Below are 26,909 nucleotides of genomic sequence, written 5' to 3'. Positions count from 1 at the left end.
CTGATAAAGTGTGCAAGAATACTTCTGAAAGAAATAGGTACAATGAAGGGAAAATAAACAGGACAACATCAACTGCAGTTTGGAGGGGGCAGAGGTAGGCAACTTGAGACAGAGTGGACAGACAGGAAAGACTTCTGAAGAAGTGACATTGGAGCTGAGAGATGTAAAGAATCTCTAAGAGCTGGTCATCCACCAAAAAAATACTAATAATAATCCAGAGTGTACAACTTACCTGCATTTCTGAGGCCGAACCAGGTGAGCCAGCTCAGCAAACCTCCACAGGGCAGCACGCAGGCTCCGAGGAGCACCGTTCTGAGTGGATTTAATGAGCGGTGTGTTACATTTAAAAGTCACGGACACTAGCTACCAAGAGGACTTCATATACACAAAAGCATTTTTTTCATTGTTAATTTCTATTTTCAGAGAAAAGACCACTTAAATGTATAACTACTTCAGAAATTTTAAGGTCTAGTAGATTTCAGTGATAAAGACATAAAAAAATTACCATTTTGAATTCCCATCTCATCTAATAAATAATAAAGAGTAAACTTGTGAAGAAAAGTGAAACAATAAAGTCTACTTTACCAAACAGCATTTCCTTCTAACATTTTTATTTATTAAATAAAAGATAAAATTTCACATATACTGCTCAATACAGTGCAACAGTACCATTTTTTTAATAATGGAAAATAAAGGCCTACCTTTTTAATTTCCTTATAGAGTTCTAACTGTAACCTCGGAAGATTAGAATCCATCAAAGCCTACAACAAAATACAAGAGATATGTTCATGGAAGACACATTCCATTAGCAGTTCTAAACAAAGCTAAAAGACAACTAAAATTCCAATTTGGGGGCAAAGTACAATATAACAGCAACTAAACTAAGAACCTATTCATTAAGAAAGGAGCATATATATGCAGAAGTTACTGAATAAACTAGATACAAGGTCATTCACTTGAATAAAAAATACAATCAAAAGAATTTAACTTTTATTACAATCAAATACTACACAACACCAAAATTAAATGGTAGATGGTTCAAATCCACTCTAAAGTTCTTATATTAAATCTTTAATATTCAATGAGCAAAGGAAGAACCTGAAAAGGTTTCCTTCTTCATTAAAGTACACTCTGTTGGATGATCCAACATTAGCAATGCCCTCCAGTCTGCGGTGCCAGGGGAGCGGTGGGTGTACTTATAAGACCAGAGCCCCTCACTCTGGTGTGGGAATACACCTCTTGATGCAGAAGCCCACATCCTTTCTGAAGGTGTGGTCCTCCCTTGATGCACGGATGCTCCTAGCCCCACAGCCTCAGTGACCCTCTGAACCCACTGCCAGCTAGGAGCCTCATGCTCCTCACAGCACATTTCTTGCCCCCTCCTTGCTTACTTATGGGCCAAACCAAAATCAATGGCCCCATGGCCAACTTCAACCCAGTAAGAATGGCTGATGGCAACCACCACCAGCAGCACAAAGTCCATGTTAGACAGGGCTTCTCAAGACAGAAGGGAGAGGAAAGATTTCTATGGCCCACTCTCGCCTGTAGGAACCCTCTCTTCTGAAATCATATTGCCAATGGCTCGTCCACCAAGAAGAGAGGAAAGATATAACCAAGACTCAATCGCAAAGCCCTCTTTCTTTCACGTGATATACAGCCATCTGATGTCTACAAACAAGCTAGTCTTAGTAAAACTCATGTGGGGTCACCTACTGGTTCAGTGAGCTTGAAAATCAAAAGCAAAGTCACACTTTGGGAGGTTCTGAGGTATGATAATATCTCAGAAATTTTTAAATCCTAATTCTGCTGTTTCAGTTTGTACTAAAAACCCTTAATGGAGCAAACCAAAATGGACAAACATATGTTAAAACACTACTTTGCAAATAAAACCAGAAGGCATATCAAAGTTTTATTTCTTTTTATAAACTAATAGCAAACATTTTATAACAAGAGAAAACTAAACCTCAAACGCCTAACAATAGCACAGAATCAGCTCTCACAGTCACTGGGTGATGGTAATATACCATCTGATCCCTCCCTGCTCCTGAACCCACCTCCACACTGAAGCAGACACACACGCCCAATCCAGCCCCCGACAGCCCACCTCTGCCTCCTTACTGGCATTCCCAACGCCACCGTCCTAGTTCTAGACCCCACTCTCTTCCCTGGACTACTCAGCCTCCTCAGGGATTCTCAGCACAAGGGTCTGTCTCCACTCCAAGGCAGGCTACACGTTGTCACCATGTTACTCTCCCGAAATTAAGCACTCCTCTGACCACATCAAAAATCTTCAACAACTCCTCATTCTCTACCAAATAAAGTACAAACCCCTCAACACCTCCCATTCTCTGGTAGCACACCCAGCAACACACACTGGGGCCACCCTCCTCTGTGAGCCTGCAGAGGCTTCCTGGCCCCCCTAGAGGCAGGATGCTGCAGTGGTTAAGAAGGTCCTGAATCTCCTCACTCTCCTACTAGCCACTGCCTTGAGGAAGCCTTCTCTGCTTCCCTCGGCAGAAATCACCTCAGCCTCCCGACTGCCACGATGTGTTGTTGTCAACACCTCTCAGAACTCAGAGTTTATACCACGTATTAAGTTATTTCTGTGTAAACATGCTTCCCCACCTGAGACTGTAAAATACTTGAGGGCAGGAGCATGCTGTCATGCTGAATCAGATCCCCAGTACATTTTCCTACATAAATGAAAAGCAAAATGTGCTCCATTTTCTTGGGCCATATAGAGTCTGGTCCTTACCATAAACATATAAGAATATTCATTAGAAAACTAAAGTCTGGGACCCGACGCCTAAGGGACTATTCCTGTGTTCCTGCCCATCCTTGACACCCTGGCCTAGGGCCATCCACATTCTCCCAAACCAGTCCTTACTCTGCCACAATGAGAGGAAATCTGGCCAGGCCCTGATCCCACTCCCATCCTGCTGAACCTAAGACTAGAGCATTTGAGGAAGCAGAAATCTGAGCAAAGCCAAACCCCATTATGCCCAACTTTAAGCAGAAAGGGGAGGTTAAGCGAGACAGACCTTGTCCTATGTTCAGGGGTATAAGATGAGAAGTTGGAATCTCTGCACTGGGAGACTAGAAACAAAAAAGAGGAAAAAGGAAAGAAGTAGGGAGATGGCCAGGAAGAGAACCCAGGACCTAAAGTTATGACCCAACTCCCAAACATACACCAAGCTATTCTGCCCAGCAGTTTTTGGAAACAGGTCTCTGAAGAAGACAGGCTTAAAAATGGAACAATGCCTATGTGTAAGATGACCAACATCAGAGCAGTTTGGGGTCACTTTGTTCTCTCTGCCCTCCTTCATCCCCTTCTTGCCATGAACCAAGGCAACATGTGGTGCTGTCTTTAGGTTTTCTGATTCTAAGGGTCAACATTCAAGAACTGAAGTATCAGAAAAAGCCCAGCCTGGTCCTGCCAATGGGAATAATAAAAGCAACAAGGATATTTAGGCCTGGATAGAAGTAAGTGTAACTGAAAAATATCTACAAATATGCTGCGGGACCCCATGCACACGTGAGTGTCACCAATGGACCACCAGGCCTGGAGAACAAGGTCAAACGGCCACTGGCCATTACAGCATGGTGGGAGGCAGGATGCAAGCAAAAGCATGAAACGCAGGTGGAGGAAGACCAGGTGCCTACCTTGAGATGAAAGACGAATCTCCCAAAGGCTGCTTCTGACTGAGGACGCTAGAGTCCTATGGCCACAGAGAAGCCAGCGTCCTGAGCACGAAAGCACAGCTTGTCAAGAAACGACGTGCTGCCAGATGGGAAGGACTCTTTGAGCAACAAGAGACTACGGAATCCACAGGACAGAAAATGGAGAGCAACCGGTGCTCAATCTCTTTGGGTGAGAATGTAAGAATCTCATTACCAGTAAGAATGCTTCTCACCACTTTGGGGACCAGTAAGTGGCCAGGATGATGCCAAGCAGGTCTCAAACATTACTGCATTTGACCCTCACACATGCACATACTCACACACAATAACAAAACCTTGTCTGATTTCCTTTATAGGTAAGGCTCATAGAATTAAATACAGTCCCCAAAGTTGTTCAGCTAGTAGGGGGCAGACGCCAAGATTCAAATTCAGGTCTTTTTCACTCCAAAACCTACGTATGCTCTATCTGCCTAGCAATGAGGTCTCAATCGCCTTAAACACAGGACTAAAGGGGTGATCATCTGCCTGAAGAAGGCTAGACCCACCAAGGAAAAAGGAAGGATAATTTCTTGGCCAACGTAAAATGCAACCACTCTCCAGAGAAAGCCCTTGGGAAGACTCCAAAGAATAATTTTGTTTTTCAAGATCCTAATAAGAAGGGAAATATTCAACTAACCTATGTTAGCTTGGAGTTCTTGGTTCATCTAGGCAAGTAAGTATTACTAGGAAGAGGGCCTTCAAGGAAAATGAAGATGCAGCCTCTTCTCAAAGCCTTATCAAAATTTCAGAGGTGGAACATAAAGCAGTGGGGAAAAATAAAAAAACTGGAAAGATTCAATAAATAAGGATCCCTGCAGAGAAGAGAACAAGGTGCATTTTCTCGTTAACCATTATCAAGAAATAGTTTTTGCAGAAAGTGTCAAGAACTATGTCAGAGAACCTTCCTTAGCACTGGTTAGCCTACGGTGGGAACAACAGCTAAATTTAGACACGCAATTCAAAAGGCTTGTTCATAAACTCAAAGGTGGCCTAGAAGAAGTTGACCAGGATGGGTTGGGGAAGCAAAGTAGGAGAAGGGCAGAAGGAGAAAAACAAGGCTAGCTTTTCAATACATTAAGAATTATGGAAGGACTTGATCCTCAGTGGCAGCAGAAAACAGAAACAGAACAACAGATGAAAGCTATGGTGATCTCGGGCACAAACTCTACATCAGGAAGCAATAACAGAAGACAGGTGTCCCCTTCTCTCTCCTTACCTCACCTATCATCCAAGTGCCTTTGGCTTTCTGGCTTTACCATCCTTTTCTGGGAACTCCTTTCTCCCTAGTCATGTCACACTAACTCTAGCTAATCTACTACAGAAGTCACATCTTCACCTGCAAATAGTACTGCCTGACCCAGGTCTTAAGAGGAGCAGGGAAAGGAAATGAAGGAAAGGAGGCTAGAGACACCAAAGATGGATTCCACTCACTCATACCCCTGACTTCTCAGAGCCTTAGGGTCTCTCTGGGCTTTGCCCAATCAAAAGTTGGTGCCTGTAGTAACATTCTCCCCAAGAGCAGCCAGTGGCCACCATCAGTGTTCATCCCTGACCTACACACGGCACAGGCGCAAGGGTAAACACAGTTCCTTCTGATTCAGCAGGTATGGCAAGCACACTGGCAGATACCAGAGGACCTCCAAACCACACACCACAAATGAAAAAAGTGCAGACATCCTAAAGGACTTTGCTACTTAAAACAAAGGAACACTGCATTATGGTTTCTTCTCTGAGCCTATAACAACTACAGCTTGGAGAACACTGTCCACAGGGTTCTTACTTTTATGACTTTGTTGAGGCATTCGTCAGCCACCATCCTGACATCTGACTCCGCGTCATCACTGCATAGCAGAAAAAGTTCCATAGCGATGCCCAGAAGTTTCTGAAATTCTGGAGAATTTCTAAGTAAAAAAAGAAGAGATTGTCACAGCCAAGAGGAGCCTAAGAAGACATGAAAACTAAATGTAATGAGCTATCTGGTATCCAAATGGGATTCTGGAACCCAGAAAGGACATTACATAAAAATTAAGGTTAATAGTATATCAACATTGATTCATTAATTTTGAAAAATGAACCACAGTAATGTAAGATACTAATAAGTGGGATAACTGGATATGAGGTATACAGGAACTCTTTATACTATCTTTGTAATTTTTCTGTAAATCCAAAACTACAGTAGTCCCTCCTTATCCATGGAGGATATGTTCCAAGACCCCCATGATGCCTGAAACTGCAGATGGTCCTGAACTCTATATAAACTATGTTTTTTCCTATACATACCTATGATAAAGTTTAATTTACAAATTGGGCACAGAGATTAACAATAACTAATAATAAAAGAGAACAGTTATAAAAATATACCGTAATAAAAGTTACCATAGATCTTAGCAACCTCAGCATACGATTTTTGTCATTGCTTATTAAGTCAAGAACTTTTACCTTTTCACTTAAAGGAAGCATTTTATGGTTTCTCTTTGGCATATCCGAATTGCCAGCATCACTACTCTCACACATTGGGGTCATCATTAAGTAAAATAAACGTGACTTGATACAAGCACTGTGATACAGCGACAGTCAATCTGATAACCTAGACAGCTACTAAGTGACGAACGGGCACGTAGCTCATACAGCATGGATCCGCTGGACAAAAGGATGGTTCACGTCCTGAGTGGGACGGAGTGGGACAGGGCAAGATTTCATCATGCTACTCAGAACGGCATGCAATTTAAAACTTATGAATTGTTTATTTCTGGAATTTTCCATTTAATATCTTCGGACTGTGACTGACCATAGGAAATCTAAACCATAGACAGCGAAACCATGGATAAGGGGAAGACTACTGTATTCTAAAATTTAAAAGTTTATTTAAACAAAAAAGAAGAGTCTGAACTTGCCAAGACAAATCTCATCTTTTTTAAGTTTTAATTAAAAAGTCTGAAAAAGACACTGCTTTATGTGTATTTTAACTCAATTAAAAAAAAAGACACCACTTCAGATACTCAAACCCCAGATAGGCCCCCTGCCAGCAGGTTACTTTTACGAATACTTAAAATATTCTTGGAACCTTGAAAATCAGTATACCAATATAACTCTTACTCCTTTTTAATCTTGCTTTCAATACGCTCCAAAGTATAATCATATTTCACTGTAGACTCAACATGATCACAGTCAGGCTCTGTTTTTATTGCTCTATCACAGTCTCACAAAAACTGGAGGTGATGCAATATTTGTAAATGATTTTAAATTGAGAGAGCCTGTTTAGACTGACATGATCCAATTGGCTAAACACAGCCAAGATGGAGAGAAGCTGATGGGCCACATACACAGAACTGGTTTCACAGCATTGTGAAATATCGCAAGGCAATAATACCCCTGAATAATGCTGCTATTTTTCAAACATCAAAATCAGATTGCTATTTCATGATCTCAATCTAAAATGCTCTGAAATGGAAGTCTTCCTCAGCCTTCCTCTCCATGTCATAATTCCTACCGATAGTTGGAAGAGCCACGAGCCCAAGAGAAAGCAAAGGACCACACCAGCAATGGTCAACAAATACAAGCAAGAAACAAAGCACGCCACTCCGCAATATTGCAGACCTCATCTACGTGGAGTACAGCTGTGGATAAAGGACTAAGCAGGAAAGGTCCCTGAGATGCTAGCAGAGCATTCAAACACTGCTCAAGGCAGTGCTGTCTACAGAAATATAATGTGAGCTACCTGTATGATTTTAGACTTTCTAATAGACATGTCAAAAATAAAAAGAAACAGGTAAAATTAATTTTAATATTTCATTTAACACAATATATCCAAAATATTATTTCAACATGTAGTCAAAAAGAAATTATTGAGATATATAACAATCCTTTTTACAGCATATCTCAATTCAGACATAAAATTTTCATCAGAAATACTTGATCTGTATTTAGACTTCATAAAATTCACAGTTGAAAAAGTAGGTTCACTTGCACCTAGTAGATAAATAAGTTCTGGATATCTAATGCACAACATAGTGATTACAGTCAACAATACTATATCACAAACTTCAAAGTTACTACGAGACTAGATCTTAACTGTTTTCAACACAAAAAAGAAATGACAATTATGTGACTTGATAAAGGTGTTAGCTAATGCTACTGCAGTAATCATACTGCAACATATAAATGTATCAAACTAACACGTTGTACACCTCAAACGTACACTTTATGTCAATTATATCTCAACTTTCAAAAAAGAAAAAAGGTAGGTGTATATACCATTTCCAATCATGCTTAAAAGTTCTCCAATAACTAAACCAAACATTGATTTCTTTAAATTTTAATTTAATAAAATAGATATAAGGCTAATCAGGTTATCTATTTCTTCTTGAGAGAGCTTTAAGTTTGTCTTTCAAGAAACTTGTCCATTTCATCTAAGTTGTCAAATTCATTGGCATCAAGTTGTTGACAATATAATCAACCTATACAAACTATATATACAACCTATACTGCTATCATCTCCCTCATTCCAGATATCAATAATTTGTGACTTCACTCTTTCTTTCCTGATCAATCTTATTAATTTTACTGATGTTCTCAAAGAACCTGCTTTTGGTTTTATTGATTTTCTATATACTTCTGTTTTACTGACTTCCGTTCTTATCTTTATTACGTCCACTCTTCTGCTCAATTTGGGTTTCATTTGCTCTTCTTTTTCAAGGTTCCTAAAGTGAAAGCTGAGGTCATTGATTTGAGACCTTTCTTCTTGTCTAAAATAGGTATGTAGTGCTATAAATTTCCCTTTAATATGGTATAGCAGCATACCAGTTTCGAAATCCTTTGTTTTTATTTTCAATCAATTCAAAATACTTTCAAATTTCCCTTTTGACCTCTTCTTTGACCCATGGGTAATGCGGAAATGTGTTGTTTTCCACATATTTGGGGCTTTTCCAGATTATCTTTCTGTAACAGATTCCAATCTAAATACGTTGAGGTCAGAGAGCATACTTTGTATGATTTGAGTCCTTTTACATTTAGAGACTTGTCTTATGGCCCAGCATACAGTCTATCTTGGCAAGTCCTGTTAGCACTTGAGAAGAGTATGTCCTCTGCTGTTCTGGGTGGAGTGTCTACAACTGTCAATCAGGACACGGGGGTATATAGTTTCTCAAGTCTTCTAGATTCAGATTTTCTGTTTACGTGTTCTAAGAATTTTTGAGAGAGGCTGTTGAAATCTCTGACGATAACTGTGGATTTGTCTATTTCTCCTTGCAGTTCTATCAGGTTTTGCTTCACGTATTTTTGAAGCTCTGTACTTAGCTACATCAACATGCAGGATTGTTACGTCCATTGATGAACTGATGCCTTTATCATTATGAAATGACCGTCCTATTCCTGGCAATAGCCTTTGATTAGAAATCCATTTTGTCTGATATTAGCATAACCAATCTAGCATTCATCTCATTAGTGTTAGCACGGCGAACTTCTTTCCATTCTTTTACTTTTAACCTATTTGTGCCTTCATACTTAAGATGGGTTTCTTGTAGGCAGCATAGACTGGGTCCTGCTTTTTCATCCAATCTGAAGACTCTTTTACATTTGATGTCATTACTGATATAACTATTTTTTTAAATCTACCATTGTACTATTTCTTTCCTATTTGTCCTACATGCTCTTTATTTGCCTTTTTCCCTATTTCTACCTTCTTTTGGGTTGAGTATTTTTATGATTCCATTTTATCTCCTTTTTGGTTTATTAGCTATAACTGTTGTGCTTTTAATTGTTGCTTTATTCCTTATAGTAAATATCTTTAATTTATCACAATCTACCGATATTATACCACTTCACATATAGCATAAGAAACTAACAACAGTATTGTATTAGTCTCCTGTGGCTGCATAACAATTTACTAGAAACTGGGTGGCTTAAAAACACAGTAATTTATTCTCTCACAGTCATGGAGGCCAGAAGTCCAAAATCAGTGTCGCTGAGACAAAATCAAGGTATTGGCAGTGCTGTGCTCCCTCCAGAGACTCTAAGGGAGAACGGCTCCTCGCCTCCTCCAGCTCTGATTACTGCCAGCATTCCTTGGCTTGTGGTCGCATCACTCCAATCTTCAAGGCCAGCCATCTTCAAATCTGTCTTTGTTCCATCTTCACATCACCTCCTCTACGTATGTGTGCATAAAATCCCCCTCTGCCTCCCTTTTATAAGGATACATGTGACTTCATTTAGGGTCCTCCTGCATAACCCAGGATAATCTATCTCAAGATCCTTAACTTAATCACATCTGTAAAGACCCCTTTCCCTTAGAAAGTAACATTTACACAGGATTCCAGGGATTAAGACCTGATATCTACGGGGAGGAAGCATTATTCTGCCTACCACAAGTATATTTCCATTTCTGCTCTTGGTGCCTTCATGCTATTATTGTCATACATTTTACTTCTACATGTTATAAACCCCAATATACACTGTTACTATTTTTTCTGTAAATAACCAATTAAATTTTTAAAAGATTAAAAATAAGGGGGAAAGTCTTACACTTACCCACTCTAGTAACCATTTCCATAGCTCTCCGATCCTTTGTGTAGATCCAGATTTCTATCTGGTGTCATTTCCCTCTTACCCAAAACACTTTCTTTAATGTTTCTTAAGGTGGTTGCCCGCTGAACACAAATTATTTCAGCCTGTGTAGGTCTGAAAAAGTCTTTATTTCACCTTTGTTTTTGAGAGAGAGATTTTTACCAGGTATAGAATTCTAGGGTTTGTTTCCTTTCAGTGCTTCACAGATGGTGTTCCACTGACTTCTGGCATACACTGTTTCCAATGAAACATCCACTGTCACTCTTATCTTTGTTCAACTTAGGTCTTTTTTATGTCTTATCTCAACATATTCAATCTTTTCTCTAGCTCCTCAAACACATGAAATGCAGTTATAGTAACTGTTTTAATGTTTCTGTGAACAAATTTTGCCACATGTGCAACTTCGGGGTCAGCTTCAGCTGATTTCTCTCACTATGAATCATATTTTCCTGCTTCTTTGCATTCCTGATAATTTTTGACTGGATGCCAGACCTTGTAACTTTTATCTTATTGGGTGCTATATACTTTTGAATTCCTATAAATATTCTTGAACTTTGCTCTGGGATGCAATTATGTTACTTTGAAAGAGTATGATCACCTTGCATTTTGCTTTTAAGCTTTATTATGCAGGATCAGAATAACATCTCATTCTAGGGCTAAGTCAGGCCTATTGTTAAGGCAAACCCTTCTGAGTACTCCACCCAACGCCCCATGAAGGATGAGGTTCCCACTCTGGCTGGTGTGAACAGCAACTCTTCTAGGGTCGTTTCCCAACAAGTATGTGTGTATCAATACTCAGTTAAGACTTGAGGGCCACTCTGCAGGTCTCCAGAGATCGCCTTGTGCAGCTCTCTCCTCTCCAGGTACCCACCATGGGCTCTAGCAACCATGGTCTCTTGGGGCTATCAGCTGTGTCTCCTCAACTCAGCAACCACTGGGCTCTGCCTGGGTTTCCCCTCCTCATGTCGTGGCCAAGAAACTCCCTCCAGGCAGTAATCTGGGGAAATTATAGGGCTCCCACATTAGTTTTCCATTTTTCCAGGATTGCTATTGTTCTTTTCCTGATGCCCAGTGCCTTGAAAACCACTGTTATATGTATTTTAACCTTTAAGTGAAAAGGTGAAAGTTCTCAACTTAAATAAGAAAAAAAAATTGTAAGCTGAGGTTACTAAGACCTATGATAGGTATGAAGCTTCTATCCATGAAATCGTGAAGAAGGAAAAAGAAATTCATGCTAGTTTTGCTGTCGCACCACAAACTGCAAAAGTTACACCCACAGTGCGCGGTAAGTGCTTAGTATGGGAAAAAACATAGTATATATAGGATCCGGTACTATCTGCAGTTTCTGACACCCACTGGTGGTCTTGGAACATATTCCCATCAGATAAAGGGGAACTACTGTACTGATGTAAAAACTACTAACAGCTACTATTTTGATTTAAGATGGCAAACTGAACCACAAATCAATCTTAAGATATCTCAACATACTTTACTAATATGTGAATCTAAGCCATAACATTCCATCAAGTCCATTGAGAATTACCAAGAAACAAAATAAGTATAAAGCATGAAGACTCAGACTGGAAAAGATCTTGTTTTCTGGATACATAAGCTTTCAAAATGAAAAGCTATTCCTTGAGACATGGATGGTGAAGATCAGATGAACGGAGCTGTGCTACAGCATAGGGCACCAAATGTCTGTCAGGTACTTATAGTCATTTCACACAAAAGTAGTGATACTTTATAGGACAATGTACATCACAACAGATGTATTTCTTGCTTTCAGGTAGCTCATGAATCCATCTATGTAGTTCTTTGCAGTGTTTCACGTGTATCACTTGATCCCACAAGAACTCCATAAAATGGGGTTTACATTTCATAATTGAGGCAACAGAGGCCCCAAGAAGTTAAACTTATCTAAAATCACCTGGCTTTAAAGGAGTAGAGATGGAATTCAAACTTTTTTTCCTACTTTTACCATAGTATTGTTTTCTACAATAGCATGTTAACTTAGAATTTTTATATTTTTATTTTCAGCACATATATTCTCATGTTTTTCATTTTCTTCCCACAACATTTCTACAAATTAGATAGAAAGAAATCATGCACCTTTCACATATGATGGAAGGAGTTCAATTAAAATGAAATATTATATGTGGAATCACTTTGAAAGTATAAAATACAAATGCAAGGTGCCATTAAAAATAAGTGGATCACCAAGTTTCTATCAGTACTAAAATCAAGATTATTATTCTCGGGCTGGCCCCGTGGCTTAGCGGTTAAGTGCGCGTGCTCCGCTGCTGGCGGCCCGGGTTCGGATCCCGGGCGCGCACCGATGCACCGCTTCTCTGGCCATGCTGAGGCAGCGTCCCACATACAGCAACTAGAAGGATGTGCAGCTATGACATACAACTATCTGCTGGGGCTTTGGAGGGAAAATAAATAAATAAAAAATTAAAAAAAAAAAAAAAGATTATTATTCTCAGGGCTTTTCTGAACAGATTATAAAGAGTTCTTTCCAGCTTCCAGAAGGAGAATAGCATGAATTATTTATTCCGAGAGAGAAATGCAAGGAGCGAAGTATTTCACATATGCCCATCTGTGTAACAGAATTGAGAAATCAGGTACATCTGTCTCCTACTCAGCCATTATAAACAGGCCTAAAATATTTACCATCCACAGCTACTACTAGGAACAATGGTCAGAAAGACAGACAGTCAAAAGTGAGGAGAATTAGCAAAGAAGCTAAAAAAGAAGGTGCCATTAGTTCACCCAGAAGAAAGATGACCAAGGGAAGCAGACTTACAGTCAACTGCCCACGACCCCACTAACCCCAGAGCCCAGAGGAGCTGGGGCACGGGCACTCCTACAGGGTGAAAAGACAGCTGCACGGAGCCAAAGAAAACGGAATATGAGAGACAACAACTGGACAGGCTCAGGTTGTTCCAATTACTACAATCATGTACAAATAACAAACAAAAGATGATTTTTAAATGATTATAGTTACCAAGAGTGCTAATTAAATATAAACATGTTGTTCAATTAACATGATGGTTACAACTGTCTTATGTAAGATTACAAAAAGGAAACATTACTCATTATAGTGTCCTTGATACATACAGCCAGAAGTATGGGAAAAGGGTCATTTAAAGGTTTTAAGACAACTGAGGAGGGCCGGCCCCGTGGCTTAGCGGTTAAGTGTGCGCGCTCCGCTACTGGCGGCCCGGGTTCAGATCCCGGGCGCGCACTGATGCACCGCTTGTCCGGCCATGCTGAGGCCGCGTCCCACGTACAGCAACTGGAAGGATGTGCAACTATGACGTACAACTATCTACTGGGGCTTTGGGGGGGTGGGGGGGAAGGAGGAGGATTGGCAGTAGATGTTAGCTCAGAGCCGGTCTTCCTCAGCAAAAAGGAGGATTAGCATGGATGTTAGATCAGAGCTGATCTTCCTCACAAAAAAAAAAAAAAAGAAGAAGACAACTGAGGAGACAAAGAATATTCTAGCCCATTAAGAATGAAAATAATAGGGGCAGGCCCAGTGGCACAAGTGGTTAAGTGTGCGCGCTCCGCTGCGGTGGCCCGGGGTTCGCTGGTTCGGATCCCAGGTGCGCAGTGATGCACTACTTGTCAAGCCGTGCTGTGGCGCCGGTCCATATAAAGTGGAGGAAGATGGGCACGGATGTTAGCCCAGGGCAAGTCTTCCTCAACAAAAAGAGGAGGATTGGCAGATGTTAGCTCAGGGCTGATCTTCCTCAAAAAAAAAAAACGAATGAAAATAATCAAGTTTTTATTTTCACTAGAAAGTTCAAAGTGCAGTTACCTGAGAGACTGTGCCACTATGTTTTCACATATCGTCAGACAGTGATTCACACGGTCTTTCTTGGTGGCTGAGAGTTCTTTCTTTCTAAAAGAAAAAAAAAAGAAGGAAAGGAAGTGAACATGTGCTGAATTATCCACTCCATTTATTTCTACACATCATTCATTCATTCAATAAGCACTTCTTGACTACTAGGAATAAACCATACACTCTGTGCCGGGGGGAAGGGTGGGGCTCAGGTCAGGGAGGCGCAGATGAGCTCAACCGAGGGTTTCCTAAACTACACTGCTCCATAGAAAAGTCAGATGATGTTACTAAAGCACCTTATTCTTCCCATTTTAGAGAGGAGAAATCACAGTGCAAACAGTGACCTGCCCAAGATCACACGATGGAGGGGGTACACAATTCAATGAAATACATAATGTAACACATACTCCATATACCAACCTGTCTCCACTTCTCAAAATCACATTGTTAATTGACTACAGTCAGCACACCACACAGACTACATGCTGTTGATTAGGTATAAAATAAAGTATAGACAATGGCTAATCACTTCTATATCCCCAAATAGCTAGAAATAAGCCTCCTGCTCAGAGCCTTTCTCAAAAGCCTCCTACTAAGACTTCTCAGCCAAACAAAAGGAGATAAATAGCCTGGTCAGGAAGATCAGATTAAAGATGCTTGCTTCCCACCCAAACCTATAGCTTCAGATGTCTTCAGGGTAGGCACCATCGAAATAACGTAGAGAGGGATGCCAAGAGGAAGCCAAAAAACAAAGCAGGCTTAAGAACTACACCCAAAAAAGAACGTGACTGTGGTTGTTACCAGTACATAATACCAACTGGAAACAACTAACCTCAAGACTACCAAGTTTTTGAGTGAATTCTCTTACCAAAGAAATTTAAAAAAAAAAAAAATCTAACCTATAAACACCTGTGACTATTTAATCCCTAATGCAACCTAGCCACTCCCCCCAAATTCAGACCCTGGCTCCAAAAAGTGCACCTGAAGGAACAGGCTATCACAACTGTGCAAATCCAATGAAGACATACTCTCCAAAAGGCACCTCAGATGTGGCCAGGGCAGAAAACTGGCAAGAAAGAACCTCCAAAGGGGGAAGTCAGCGGCCAAGAAGAACAGACAAGGGATCCCAAGCAGAGAAAAGAACCAGGGCCTGAGTGAGAAGCCTAGTCCATGGCAAGTGGAGAGGGGCTTCCTGATGACTGTCCAGTAAGAGCCCATCATTCTGTGGGCTGGTGAATGTGTGCTCCCCCAACCCCAGGCTCTTTCCTCAATGGGACTTTTACTAACAAGTTATATTGCACACTACTAGTCATCCACTAAAATGCCATTCTTCCCCTCTCGGACACATGCTTGCTGGTTAGAAGTTCCATTGCCTAGCCTCCCTGCAGCTAGGGACAGACACACAACTTAGCACTCATAGATGAAATGGGAATGGCAGTGGTATATGGACTGGCTGCCTTGCTGGCTCACCCTGGGTATCTCCCCTTTTAGTTCCCTCCAGTTGGAACAAACACACCCAACACCCAGTTTTTGATTACACAGATAAAGACAACAAGAAGGCTGCAGAGCAGCAGGATGAAAGGAGCCTGGGTCCTAAGTGACCACAAGAAGCAGAGATCCCCCACTCCCATCCTGATGAGCCACCGACTTCAAAAGTGCTATGACTGAAACAACCCATATGTCCTTCACCTGGTGGATGGATAAACAAACTGCTATAGCCAGACATAGGGTTTCAGTGAGCACATCTCTCAGTAGAGCCACCAGGGTACCAAAAGAGAGCAGAGTCAACACTTCACACTAATTACCCACATGCCTGATGGAACATTTATCTATCCTCTCAGAAGTGACAGATACAAATAGGAGTTTTAAAAAGAACTCTGTCTCTTTCCTCCTATATGGGATAAACCAAAAGAATACAGTTAGCCATAAATAATACTCACTGCCTTACTTCATTAAGATCTATTTGTGCTGTTCCCATGCCAGAACTTGAGCAAAAGTTTATGAAACAAAGACTGTCAAAGACAGAATATCAATCTCAACCCAAGGAAATAAAAATACATTCTTCTGTGGTCTGTTTCGGTCTAGCTCCTCCTCTGAGCTCCTGGTGGGGAAAGCCTGTCTTATTCACAGGGCCCCTTCCCCAGGCCCTGCCCACAGCACCTCTATCGCACTTAGGGAACAGTTGTTCCTGCAATTATCTCTCCAGGGATGACAGACTAAGAGCAAGGACTGTAGCGTACCTCTATTATTAGCATTCAGCACAACACCTACACTTGACAGTGCTTCACAGCCGATAAAGGAATGGATAAATAAATGTTTTCTGTAGGGGAATAGGCCAAATACACATTAAAACTGACTGAAAAGTTCTTGAGTCAGTCTCACAAATAGAATTCAGAAGATAAACATTACTTTAAACCTGAGTTTCTAGAACCAAGAAATGAAATAAAAGTAGAAACAGCAAAGCTTAAAAAAGAAAATTGTGGAGCAATCCTCACCAACATACTTGAACTCAAACACTATGTGGGAATTCCAGCCATAGCCTGTGGAATCCCTCCAGCTATAATCAAGACAATCAATCACAGGTCTTTTAACAGCACCTTCGATAACTCTTACTCTCAAGACTTTACTATCAAAAAGAGGACAGTATACTTTCTATAACAGGCAGCACATACTTTAAGCTTCTCTTCTTACCTCATTCACAATCATCCAGCAATCCAAATCCTTTTGAGGAAAAAAAAATCTGCCAAAATATATTTAAATTTTAATCCTTTCCACACTCAATAGATAGCCCTAGCATTACAAAATTCTGCAGGTAGACAGACAGTCAATGTCTTCAATGGTTGTTAGTCTTACTATTAAAATTCAAACAATAATTAGTAAGTACCTATTTTGTATGAGAAGCATAACAACAAACCACCTGACTGCTACCAAAATACTTTGGTTTTGCTCCACTTTTCTTAAACCCACTGTTATTTCTAACATGGCTAAACGTGTGTAATTGACACATTATCATTAAAGAACTACACAATTTTACTACGTCAGAGTCAAACTCTAAAAATACCAGCTTAAATACGAGGGCAAGTGTAACCAAAATCTTGTAAAAACTATCCCCTCTTTATCACACTGAAGAATACCCACGTTTTCAAGTGTGAGCATCAGACTTGACCCTCAGACACCCCAAGGAAGAGACACTAACCAAAACTATCAGAAAATTTTTAAAAAAACAAAAACCTTCCAGTACTACCCACTCAAAGATGTTAAGGGCAGCAACGTAATTAGTAAGTAAAACAAGCCACTACTAGCCAGCGTCAACCTCCAAACCTGGTTTAACAAGGTCCACTACAATCTGGCCTCAGGCTACTTTCCACCTTCCATCTTTGGTCAGTATTTCTGAACCTTCAGAGAACTCTGGTCACTTGAAATAACTCAGTTGTTTTGGTCATGCATCTTCAAACTCAGTTCTTATACGTTCTATGGTCCCTGCTTGAAATACCTCCTTTCTATCTTATTTCGTCCAGTAAGCAAACTTGGAAGTTTAAAAAAACTACACCCATTTCATTTCCCCATGGAATTTAACTAGACTGATGAACTGATAAGTCAGACTGACTTGTTCTACATGAAAAGTGAGGATGGAAATTAAGGTGACAATGGAGCCGCCCTGCGCTGGGCAGGAACTGGACCAACAGAGTGAGAACAGTCCTGACTCTTCACGTGTTTTTTGGTAAACGTAGTCATTTTAAGTTCACCTTCAAAATGAAAACAAACCTCAGTCGCCCCCTCTAGTTGTGCAATGAAGCAATTAGCATGTAAACACACATTTGTAAGGAGGATCACATAAACATCAAGGACTCCACAGCAGATTACATTCGCGTTAAAACAACTATCAAAGAACTAATTCTAAAAATAGGAACTCAAGCACTCTCATCTCAATTCTTGTTTTTAGAATTACGCTATTTTAAGACTATGCATGAAAAACGTGATTCCAGGTTGAGGGTGGGCAAGGGAGAGGCTTGGACTACCCAGAGAATTGAAAACAATCTTGCACTTGTCTTGCTAATCGTACTTATAAGCACTTTCATACACACATTTCAAGTCGGTGCCTGTACACCCACAGTGAGTAGACCTGAGGTCTAGAGGCTGTATGGCCTGTAGGAGCAGGGCTGGAAACAGCCAGGCAGGGATCCAGGTCCTCTGATTCCTCATCAGCTGCTCTTGAACTTTTGCCAAGTACTATACTAATGTGAGAGTATTCCTAGAAAATTAGGACTCTTTCAGAAAAATTTTTTAAGAAGAAATGGCACACCAAGTGTCATTTTGGAATTATGTTTCATACATAATTTAAAAATAAAAGTGCTGCTTGATTAGGGGAACCAAAGCCTAATATTGCCCCACATTATAGTCTATATCATAGAAAAGGAAAGCCTTTCTCACTAGTGATCTAACTGAATACAGTCACAACTACTAAAAGAAAAAGATGCAATCCACAAACCAATCTGATACACTAAGTGCACAAAGTCTGACACAAAAGGCCTCATGTTGTATGATTCCATTCATAAGAAATGTCAGAATAGGCAAATCCATAGAGACAGAAACAGATGAGCGGGGCCGGCCCCGTGGCTTGGTGGTTGAGTGCGCGCGCTCCAATGCTGGTGGCCCGGGTTCGGATCCTGGGCGCGCACCGAGGCGCCGCTTCTGCGTCCATCCTGAGGCCGAGTCCCACATGCAGCAACTAGAAGGATGTGCAGCTATGACATACAACTATCTACTGGGGCTTTGGGGGGAAAAAATAAATAAATAAAATCTTTAAAAAAAAAAAAAAAAAGAAACAGATGAGCGGTTGCCAGGGGGTAGGGGAGGGAAAATAGGAAGTGACTGCTAATGGGGAGGGGTTTCTTTCTTTCTAGGGTGATGAAACGTTCTGGAAATTAGATAGTGGTGATCGTTGCGCAACCTTGTGATATATTGTACACTTTGAAACAGTGAATTTTATGACATGTGAATCATAATCTCAATTTCTTAAAAATCTGTCTGAAAATCCTGCCAGCTCTTCCTCCAAAGAGATGGCGAGTCTGACCACTTCTCAGCACCACCACTGGGCTGCTCCCAGCCGGGCACAAGCCCCCAGCACCTCTAGCTTTGATTACTTCACTACCTCCCAACTGTCTCCCTCTTTCATTCATGCTCCCTGTCCACCAGGGCAGACTTTTTTTTTTCAATTGAAGTTTTTATTGAGATAATTGTGGATTCACAGGCAATTGTAAGAAATAATAGAGATCCAGTGTATACTTCACCCAGTTTCCCACAATAGTAACATTTTGCAAAACTATACTATAATATCATAACCAGAACATTGACACTGACACAATCCACTGATCTTATTTAGATTTCCAGTTTTACTTTTACTCATCTGTGCGTGTGTGCGCGCCCGGGATTTAGTTCTATACAATTGTATCAGATGTGTAAGTTTGTGTATCCAACACCAAAGTCAAGATACAGAACACTTCCATCACCATGAGGATCCCTGTCATAGCACACTCAGAACCACCCCATCTCCTTCCTCCCCGCTCTCCAGACCCCCACCCACCAGCCTGTCCCTAACCCTGGCAACCACTCATCTATTCTCCATTCCTAAAACTGTGTCATTTCAGAAATGTTATATAAATAGAATCACACAGTAGGTAACCTTTTGGGATTGACTGTTTACACTAGCATAATTTCTCTGAGATTCATCTAAGTTGTGCATGTATCAGGAGTTTGTTCCTTTTTATTGCTGAGTTGTTTAACCTTTCATTTAACCTGTTATTAATTTAACCTGCTGAAGGACATCTAAGCTGATTCCAGTTTCCACCTATTATGAATAAAGCTGCTACAAACACTTGCATACAGGTTTCTATGTGAACATAAGTTCTCATTTCTCTGGGATAAATGCCCAGGCGAGCGACTGCCAGGTCATATAGTAATTGTACGTTCACTTCTATAAGCAACTGCCAAACTGTTTCCCAGAGTAGCCGGACCATTTCATAGTCCCACCAGCAACGATTAAGTGACCCAGTTTCATCTGCACCAGCACTTCGTGTTGTCAAAGTCATCTTTTAGAAACATAAATTAGATCACTTGTTTGACCACACAAGTGTGCACCTGGTCAGAGTAAATTCCAAAGTCCTTAGATTGGGTACAGGCCCCACAGGGTTGACCCTCGTCTCTGATCTCCCACCCCTCTAACCTCATCTCCTATTTCTGGCTTTCATTTTGCTTCAGCCACTGGCCTCCTTATTATTCCTCAAATATGGAAAGCACTCCTGCTTTTCTGTTCCCTCTACCTGGACCTCTTTTCTTCCAGATATCACTACGGCTTGCTCCCTCCGTTCCAGTGTCATCTTCTCAGCACACTTCACACCCTAAATAAAATTGCACATGCCCTCTCCTCCTTATTCTGCTTTGTTTTTCTCCCTAGTATTTATCACTATTGTCTTGCTCTCTCCTGTAATGCCAGCGCCCAGGGCCTGGCACACAATAGGCACTTGGTCAAAAGGAATCTTTCCAGGTCATCGAGTCCAATCCCCACTAAAGCCCCCATTCCCAGTAGCTGGGAGCTCTTAATGCCACCGCAGCTCACTTGTCAGTGTTACAACCTACTCTGCAGCTACACAAATGCTCAAGGGCCCTAGGTAGAGAAGTTATACAGACTGCCTCAGCTACACCTGGACATATATAAGCAACATAAGTCTTCCCTCCCAAATGCTGACAGCATTACCGACCACAACAAAGGCAAGGCCTGAGCATCTACAGTGGAGCTCCTCAAGCTTTAACGTGCATACAAATTGCTCACAGAACTTGCTAAAATGCAGAGTCTGATTTGGTAGGTCTAAGGTCGGGGAGAGATTCTGTACTTCTGATAAACCCCCAACGTGATACCAAACTGCTGGCCCTGAGACTCCACTTTGAGCAGCAAGGATCTATGGCATATCTTGTCTCTAACACATATTCTAGCACCCGAGCTGATTCAATTTAACACAAGATTAAGTAGTGTCTTATATCTTTATCTTTATCCATATCTTTAAACAGTGTCTTATATTTTATTTTTCCTTATTGTCTGAATAAGACTAAATGTGCTGAGGGTAGATCCACTCCAAGGTAGTTCACCAAGTGCTTGCAGGGACTGGAGGTAATACGGGTGGGGCTCTTAGGGCGGAAAGAATATGTCAGCAGCCGGTTTGAAAGCCAGGACCATGTAAGATCTTCGCCTTTACATCTCCAAAAGTCCTCTTTTAAAAAGAACTTCTACACTATTATGTAGCAGTTAATAAGAATTATATGTACAGCTATGGGACAATGTCTATTATTACTGTTATTGCTAAGTGAAAAAATATAGTGTGATCTCAGTCACACAAACAAAAAAAAAAAGGACACCTTTAAATGCTTGTATGTGCATTAAAAAATCAAAGCGGCAGCAACCGAAATTTAATAATTGTTATTTTTAGGGAACGAGACTGGGAGAAGGGCTTTGTTTTTCATCTTCTGTGCTGTTTGCAGATGTTTTTACAATGTATATGTGTAACTTGTATAATTTTTTAAACTAGTTAATAAAAAGGAACCAAAACACATGCTTCCCAAAAGTGATCCTATCATATTTAATCTACGATTGGGCAAACTACAGCCTGCCTGTATTTGGCCAGCCTGCAAGCGAAAAAATGTTTTTACATTTTTAAATGGTTGGCCAAAAAAGAAAATCAAAGAATAATATTTCATGATGTGAAAATTGCATGAAATTCAAATTTCAATGTCATTAATAAAATTTTATTGGAACACAGCCATACTCATTTATCTATATATTGCCTCTGGTTGCTTTTATTCTACAAAGGCAGAGTTGAGTAGTTGTGACAGAGACGTTGTGCCCACAAAACCTGAAATATTTACTAGCTAACCATTTACATAAAAAGTTTCCCAATGTTCATGGATTGGAAGACTTAATATTGTTAAGATGCCAATACTCCCGAAATTGATCTACAGATCCAATGCAATCCCCATCAGAATCCCAGCTGGCTTCTTTGTAGAAAATGACAATCTAATCTTACAATTCATATGGAAACAGAAGGGTCCCAGAATAGCCAAAACTATCCTAAAGAAGAACAAAGCTGGAGGACTCACATTTCACGATTTGAAACTGTGATACAAGACTAGAGTAATCAAGACTATCTAGTACTGGTAGAGGATAGACATATAAACCAATGGAAGAGAATTGAGAGTCCAGAAATAAATCCATACATTTATGGGCTATTAATTTTCAACAAGGGTGCCAAGACAATTCAATGGGTGAAGGACAGTCTTTTCAATAAATGATGCTGGGACAGATGGATATCTACGTGCAAAAGAATGAAGCTGAACCCTTACCTTACACTATACATAAAAATTTACTCAAGATGGATCAGACCTAAATGTAAGAGCCAAAACTCTACAATTCTTAGAAGAAAACATAGGAGTAATAAACTTCTGTGACCTTGAATTAGGTAACATTTTTGTATATATAACACCTAAAGCACAGCAACTAAAGACAAAATAGAAAACTGGACTTCACCAAAATTAAAAACTTGTGCTTCAAAGGAAACTAGCAAGAAAGTGAAGAGACAAACCACAGAAAGGGAGAATGTTTTTACAAATCATATATCTGATAAGGGTCTAAAATCCAGAATATATAAAGAACTGTTACAATTCAACAACAAAAAGACAAATAACTCAACTGAAAAATGGGCAAGAATGAGGACAAGGGCTTAAAAGCTAAGTGTAAGAAAGAGGCTGGGTCCCTAATCTTATTGCTGAACTTCCTCAAACAGACTTACTTTTGTCTTATAATAAACTCTTATCTGTTTGAGCAATTGCAGCAGGGTTTTCTGTTATTTGCTGCTGAATACAATCCTAACTGATAACACCAACTATAGCTACAATATGTTATGCTTAGCAGACAGAGATGAACAAGTCCTGTTGGTTCTACCTTCAAAATTCAGTCACTTCTTACCTTGCTATGCCAATATCCAGACAGAATCCACCAACATCTCTCGCTTGTTCACGGCCACAGCTTCCTAACTGGTTTCCTGCTTCTGCCCACGCTCCCCTTCATTCTGTTCTCAGCCAGTGTTCATTTTTAAATGGAACTCGAATCTTGCCACTCCTCTGACCAAACCCTCCAATGACTTCCCCTCACACTTAGAATAAATGCCAATGTGTTTATTCCATTTGCAAAGAAGGGCCTATTAATCTGGGTGGTACTTCCTCTCCATCTCTGACCTCACCTCCTACAAAGAGTGTCCCTCTCCCTAATTCAACCAGCCAAACTGACCTCCTTGTGATTCCTCAAACAGGGGCGCCTCGGACCTGTTCCCCTTGCCTGGAATGCCCCTCCTCTATACACCCTCATGGCTGTAACGTTGACTCTCTTCAGGTATTTACTCCAAAGCCACCATCTCCGTGGATCTTCCCTGGACACCTTATCTAAAACGTCAACACCTTATCAACTCTGACATTGCCTGGCCCCCATTCCCTGCTTTGCTGTTCCTCCTTCATTTACCACCATCTAACATACTGGTATCTATCTTGTTTGTTGTCTATGTCCCTCACTAAAATGAAAGCTTCACGAGGGCAGAGCCTGCACATATTAGATGTTCAACAAATATTTACTGACGAGTGAATAACTAAAGTCAGGGGAAAACTAGGTCGGAATCTGAAGGAGAATGAGAAAGTGCCAAAGACAAATGTCAACTGACTCATAATCACAGTTAGGACCCTCCCAAGCTCTGGCACTCCGCTGCATGCCAGTCCCACCAGAAGCCCTGCACTCTATATGCTGAGCCGAGAGCAGGCACTCAGATACTTCAGCTGAAGCCCACACATGGCTATAACACTACACTTTCACACAACAGAGAGCAAGAGCCATAAAAATAGAACAGATACTATCTAAATTGCTTTTGGCCAATCTTACTTTGGGGAACGGATTTTTCAGCTGAAGCATCTGAACAGAAATGCCAAGATCCAAACATGTAAGCAGTGAGTTTGTTACTCAAAATTAATGAATATCTATTTTCTCAACAGCAAAGTACATAAAAATATATTTGTGTATTTTATTTAAAGTCACTATAATTAAGCCTAATGCAGTTTATTTCAGAGCATGCTAAGAACTTTTAAAAGTTACTATTCTGAAATACTTTTGTTTTTAAATAATTTAAAATCTATCTTCACTTATGCATAGATTATATCCAGAAGGAGACAAAAGGGGGAAGTATAACAGTGCTTGCCTCTGGGAACAGAGTTAGGTACTCAGGAGAAAGGAGTGGGAGAGAGAGATTTTAATTATTACCTTTTTGTAATTTTGGAATTTGTATCATGTTAATGTATTACTTATGCAAAAATAATAGATTAAATTTTTAAAATAAGTCCATCATACATTACCATAAACTAAAGTAATGAAACAAAATCGATCTACTTTGTCAAGCTGGCTTTAGAAAGAAACTTCTTTATACCCATATTTTGAAGATGAGCAAATTCAGGTTCTCTCAAATCAGCATAAGAAACAGAAGGCATATTTTTAGATTGACCAAGTGTTTGAACAAGCCACCAGTGACAACAGTTAGCTCTTCCTTCCCACAGAGCCCTGCTTAGTGCTTCCCCTTGTAATCTACACAAAATCCATGCAATGTGTGAACTTCCATGACATCCACCTCCTGCAGACGCAGTACAATAAAAGTCTGGAATGGGTTATGATTATAAATTACCTGCTGTAAAGATAAGTCCAATTGCTAAAAAAAAAAAAAAAAAAAAAACTCTACGTATCCAAACAGGTTTTTCCTCTTACAAGAAAAATTAATTTATTTCTGAATTTTACTCCAACAGATAAGCCAACATTACTCCTCAAATTCTCATTTTTTAATTAAACTCTCAGGACACAGCAAAGATCGTATCAGAAACACAAAGAACAAGAAAACATTACTAAAAATGAATCAGTTTTAATAGAGTGAGTTTCTTAAAGGGGCTGCTTCTTGAAAACCATCCTCATTAAATGCCATCTTGTACATCCCCAGATCAGAAATAAAATGCCCTGAGATGAGAGAAAGGCCTAATCTCTGCTGAACACTCAGCACACCAAGACTTCAGGGAAAAGTACTTGGGTCCTCTTAGAAGGTGCTATTCATGGTTTTTTCTGTTTCAAAAATTCTCCCAGGCACAAGCCACAGAGACCCCTAGCTCCCAAACAATGCCAGAATGTCAGCAATGAAGGAAACAGACGTCCCCGGGGTCTGCAGACACCCACGTTCCAGCAAGCTGGACTACAGTACTGCACTGGTGAAATGCACATCCTTCACCCTCCAGCAATTAACCTCCCCCTCAGCCATGGGTCGTTTTTATTTCCAACTGAAAATAGGCAAAAAACTTCAATCAACTCTTCCTAATATCTAAGTCAATTTTGTTATTTCTCACTTGTTAATAATAACCGTCCAAGTAGCTCACCACTTAATGCACTTGGCAACCACAACTCATTCACGTGCCCGCATACCAGCTTGAGCTTAGACAAGCGGGTCTCTTCCCGATGCTTAAAATCCTGTTGCTACCACTGGCATTCCCGAACTAAATGAAATGTCTTGCGAATGTGGAAATACAGCCTCAAGTCACAGGCTGTTTAAAGGGCCCCTGGAAAAAGAATCTCCATTGGGCCGCGTCCGCACGCCCCCGCCCTCCCAGCCCCACATCCTAAAGGCATGATGTCATGCACTATCCCCACATCACTCCAGCTCCAATTCCTGGCTCCTCGCGAAGCGTCCTGCGCCCCCAGCCCTCCTCCCTCTCAACTAAGAGAGGGAAAGGAAGAAGCTCAGAGGAAGCCAAACGAGACGCGCTCTCGGCTCTTCCAACTTCTGCTCACAACACAGCCCCAGTTTCTTGCAAACATAAAGCAGCATGTTCCTTCCCCAACTTCGCCTGCCGGGGAAGGCAGAGGACAGGGGCCGAGACCGCCTCGGTGCCGTCAGGAGGGCCAGCGAGGCAGTGCCTGCCCGAGAAGGAACGAGACCCGTGAGGCGCCGGGGAAGGACACGGGACCGGCTCTCGCAGCGGGAGGGGCGTGCCCAGCGTGTGCCCTCCCTGCGCTCGGGGCCGCGGGGTGGCCGTGTCGCCGCGGGGCCGGGTCTGCAGGGCCGCCGCTGCCCCCGGCGGTCGCCGGGTGGGGAGTGCAGGGGCCCGCACTCACGGTCGGTGCAGCGGCTCCTCGGCCGCGGCCGGGACGGGCGGCGGCAGCGGCGGCGGCTGCGGCTGCGACGGCGGCGGCTGAGGCGGCGGCGGCTGCGCCTGCGGCGGCGGCTGAGGGGGCTGAGGCGGCGGGGTATGCTGCTGCTGCTGCTGCTGCTGCTGCTGCTGGAAGGACTTGAGGGACTCGAAGGCCTTCATCAACTTCTCCAGGGTTGCCATGGCGGCCTCCCGCCCCACGGGGACAGCCTCCGGAGCCCCCGGGCCCGCTGGCGGCGCCGCTCAGCAGCGCGGCAATGAATGAGACCCAGGGCCGCAAGCAGGAGAGGAACCCAAGCGCTCGGCCATCTTGGACCCGTCCCGGCAGCACCCGCGGTCGTGCGTCCCGCGACGACTCGCCGGCGGGGCGGGGCCAGGCCGGACCGGCGGGATTGACAGCCAGAGGCGGCAGCCTCCACCAATGGCCGGACGCGGCGCCGGCCCGCCTCCCGAAGCCGCCGCGGACGCTGAAATCACAGCGTTCCTCCCTGGCGAGAGCACGGGGCGCGGCGGA

The 26,909-nt window shown here is 41.7% G+C and overlaps 1 protein-coding gene across 5 annotated transcripts in view; it reads right to left on the bottom strand.

The window, feature by feature from the left end:
* Positions 1–26,708, bottom strand: part of HTT (huntingtin) — a 158,067-nt gene extending 131,359 nt beyond the window's left edge. For all 5 annotated transcript variants that reach the window (XM_087434841.1, XM_004432334.3, XM_087434843.1 and 2 more), the window contains exons 1-5: positions 26,361–26,708; positions 14,105–14,188; positions 5,501–5,621; positions 702–761; positions 233–312 (exon numbers count right to left, since the gene is read on the bottom strand). In XM_087434841.1, coding sequence (XP_087290967.1) covers positions 233–312; positions 702–761; positions 5,501–5,621; positions 14,105–14,188; positions 26,361–26,578 — 563 coding nt within the window. In that variant the 5' untranslated portion in view covers positions 26,579–26,708. The remainder of the gene's footprint in view (positions 1–232; positions 313–701; positions 762–5,500; positions 5,622–14,104; positions 14,189–26,360) is intronic.
* Positions 26,709–26,909: the final 201 nt, after the last annotated feature.

This window comes from Ceratotherium simum, chromosome 8 (genome assembly GCF_057802395.1).
Source record: "Ceratotherium simum simum isolate JZ-2026a chromosome 8, ASM5780239v1, whole genome shotgun sequence".
Classification (NCBI taxonomy): Eukaryota; Metazoa; Chordata; class Mammalia; order Perissodactyla; family Rhinocerotidae; genus Ceratotherium; species Ceratotherium simum.
Note: the sequence above shows the minus strand (reverse complement) of the source record. Positions and strands in the feature narration are given on the sequence as shown.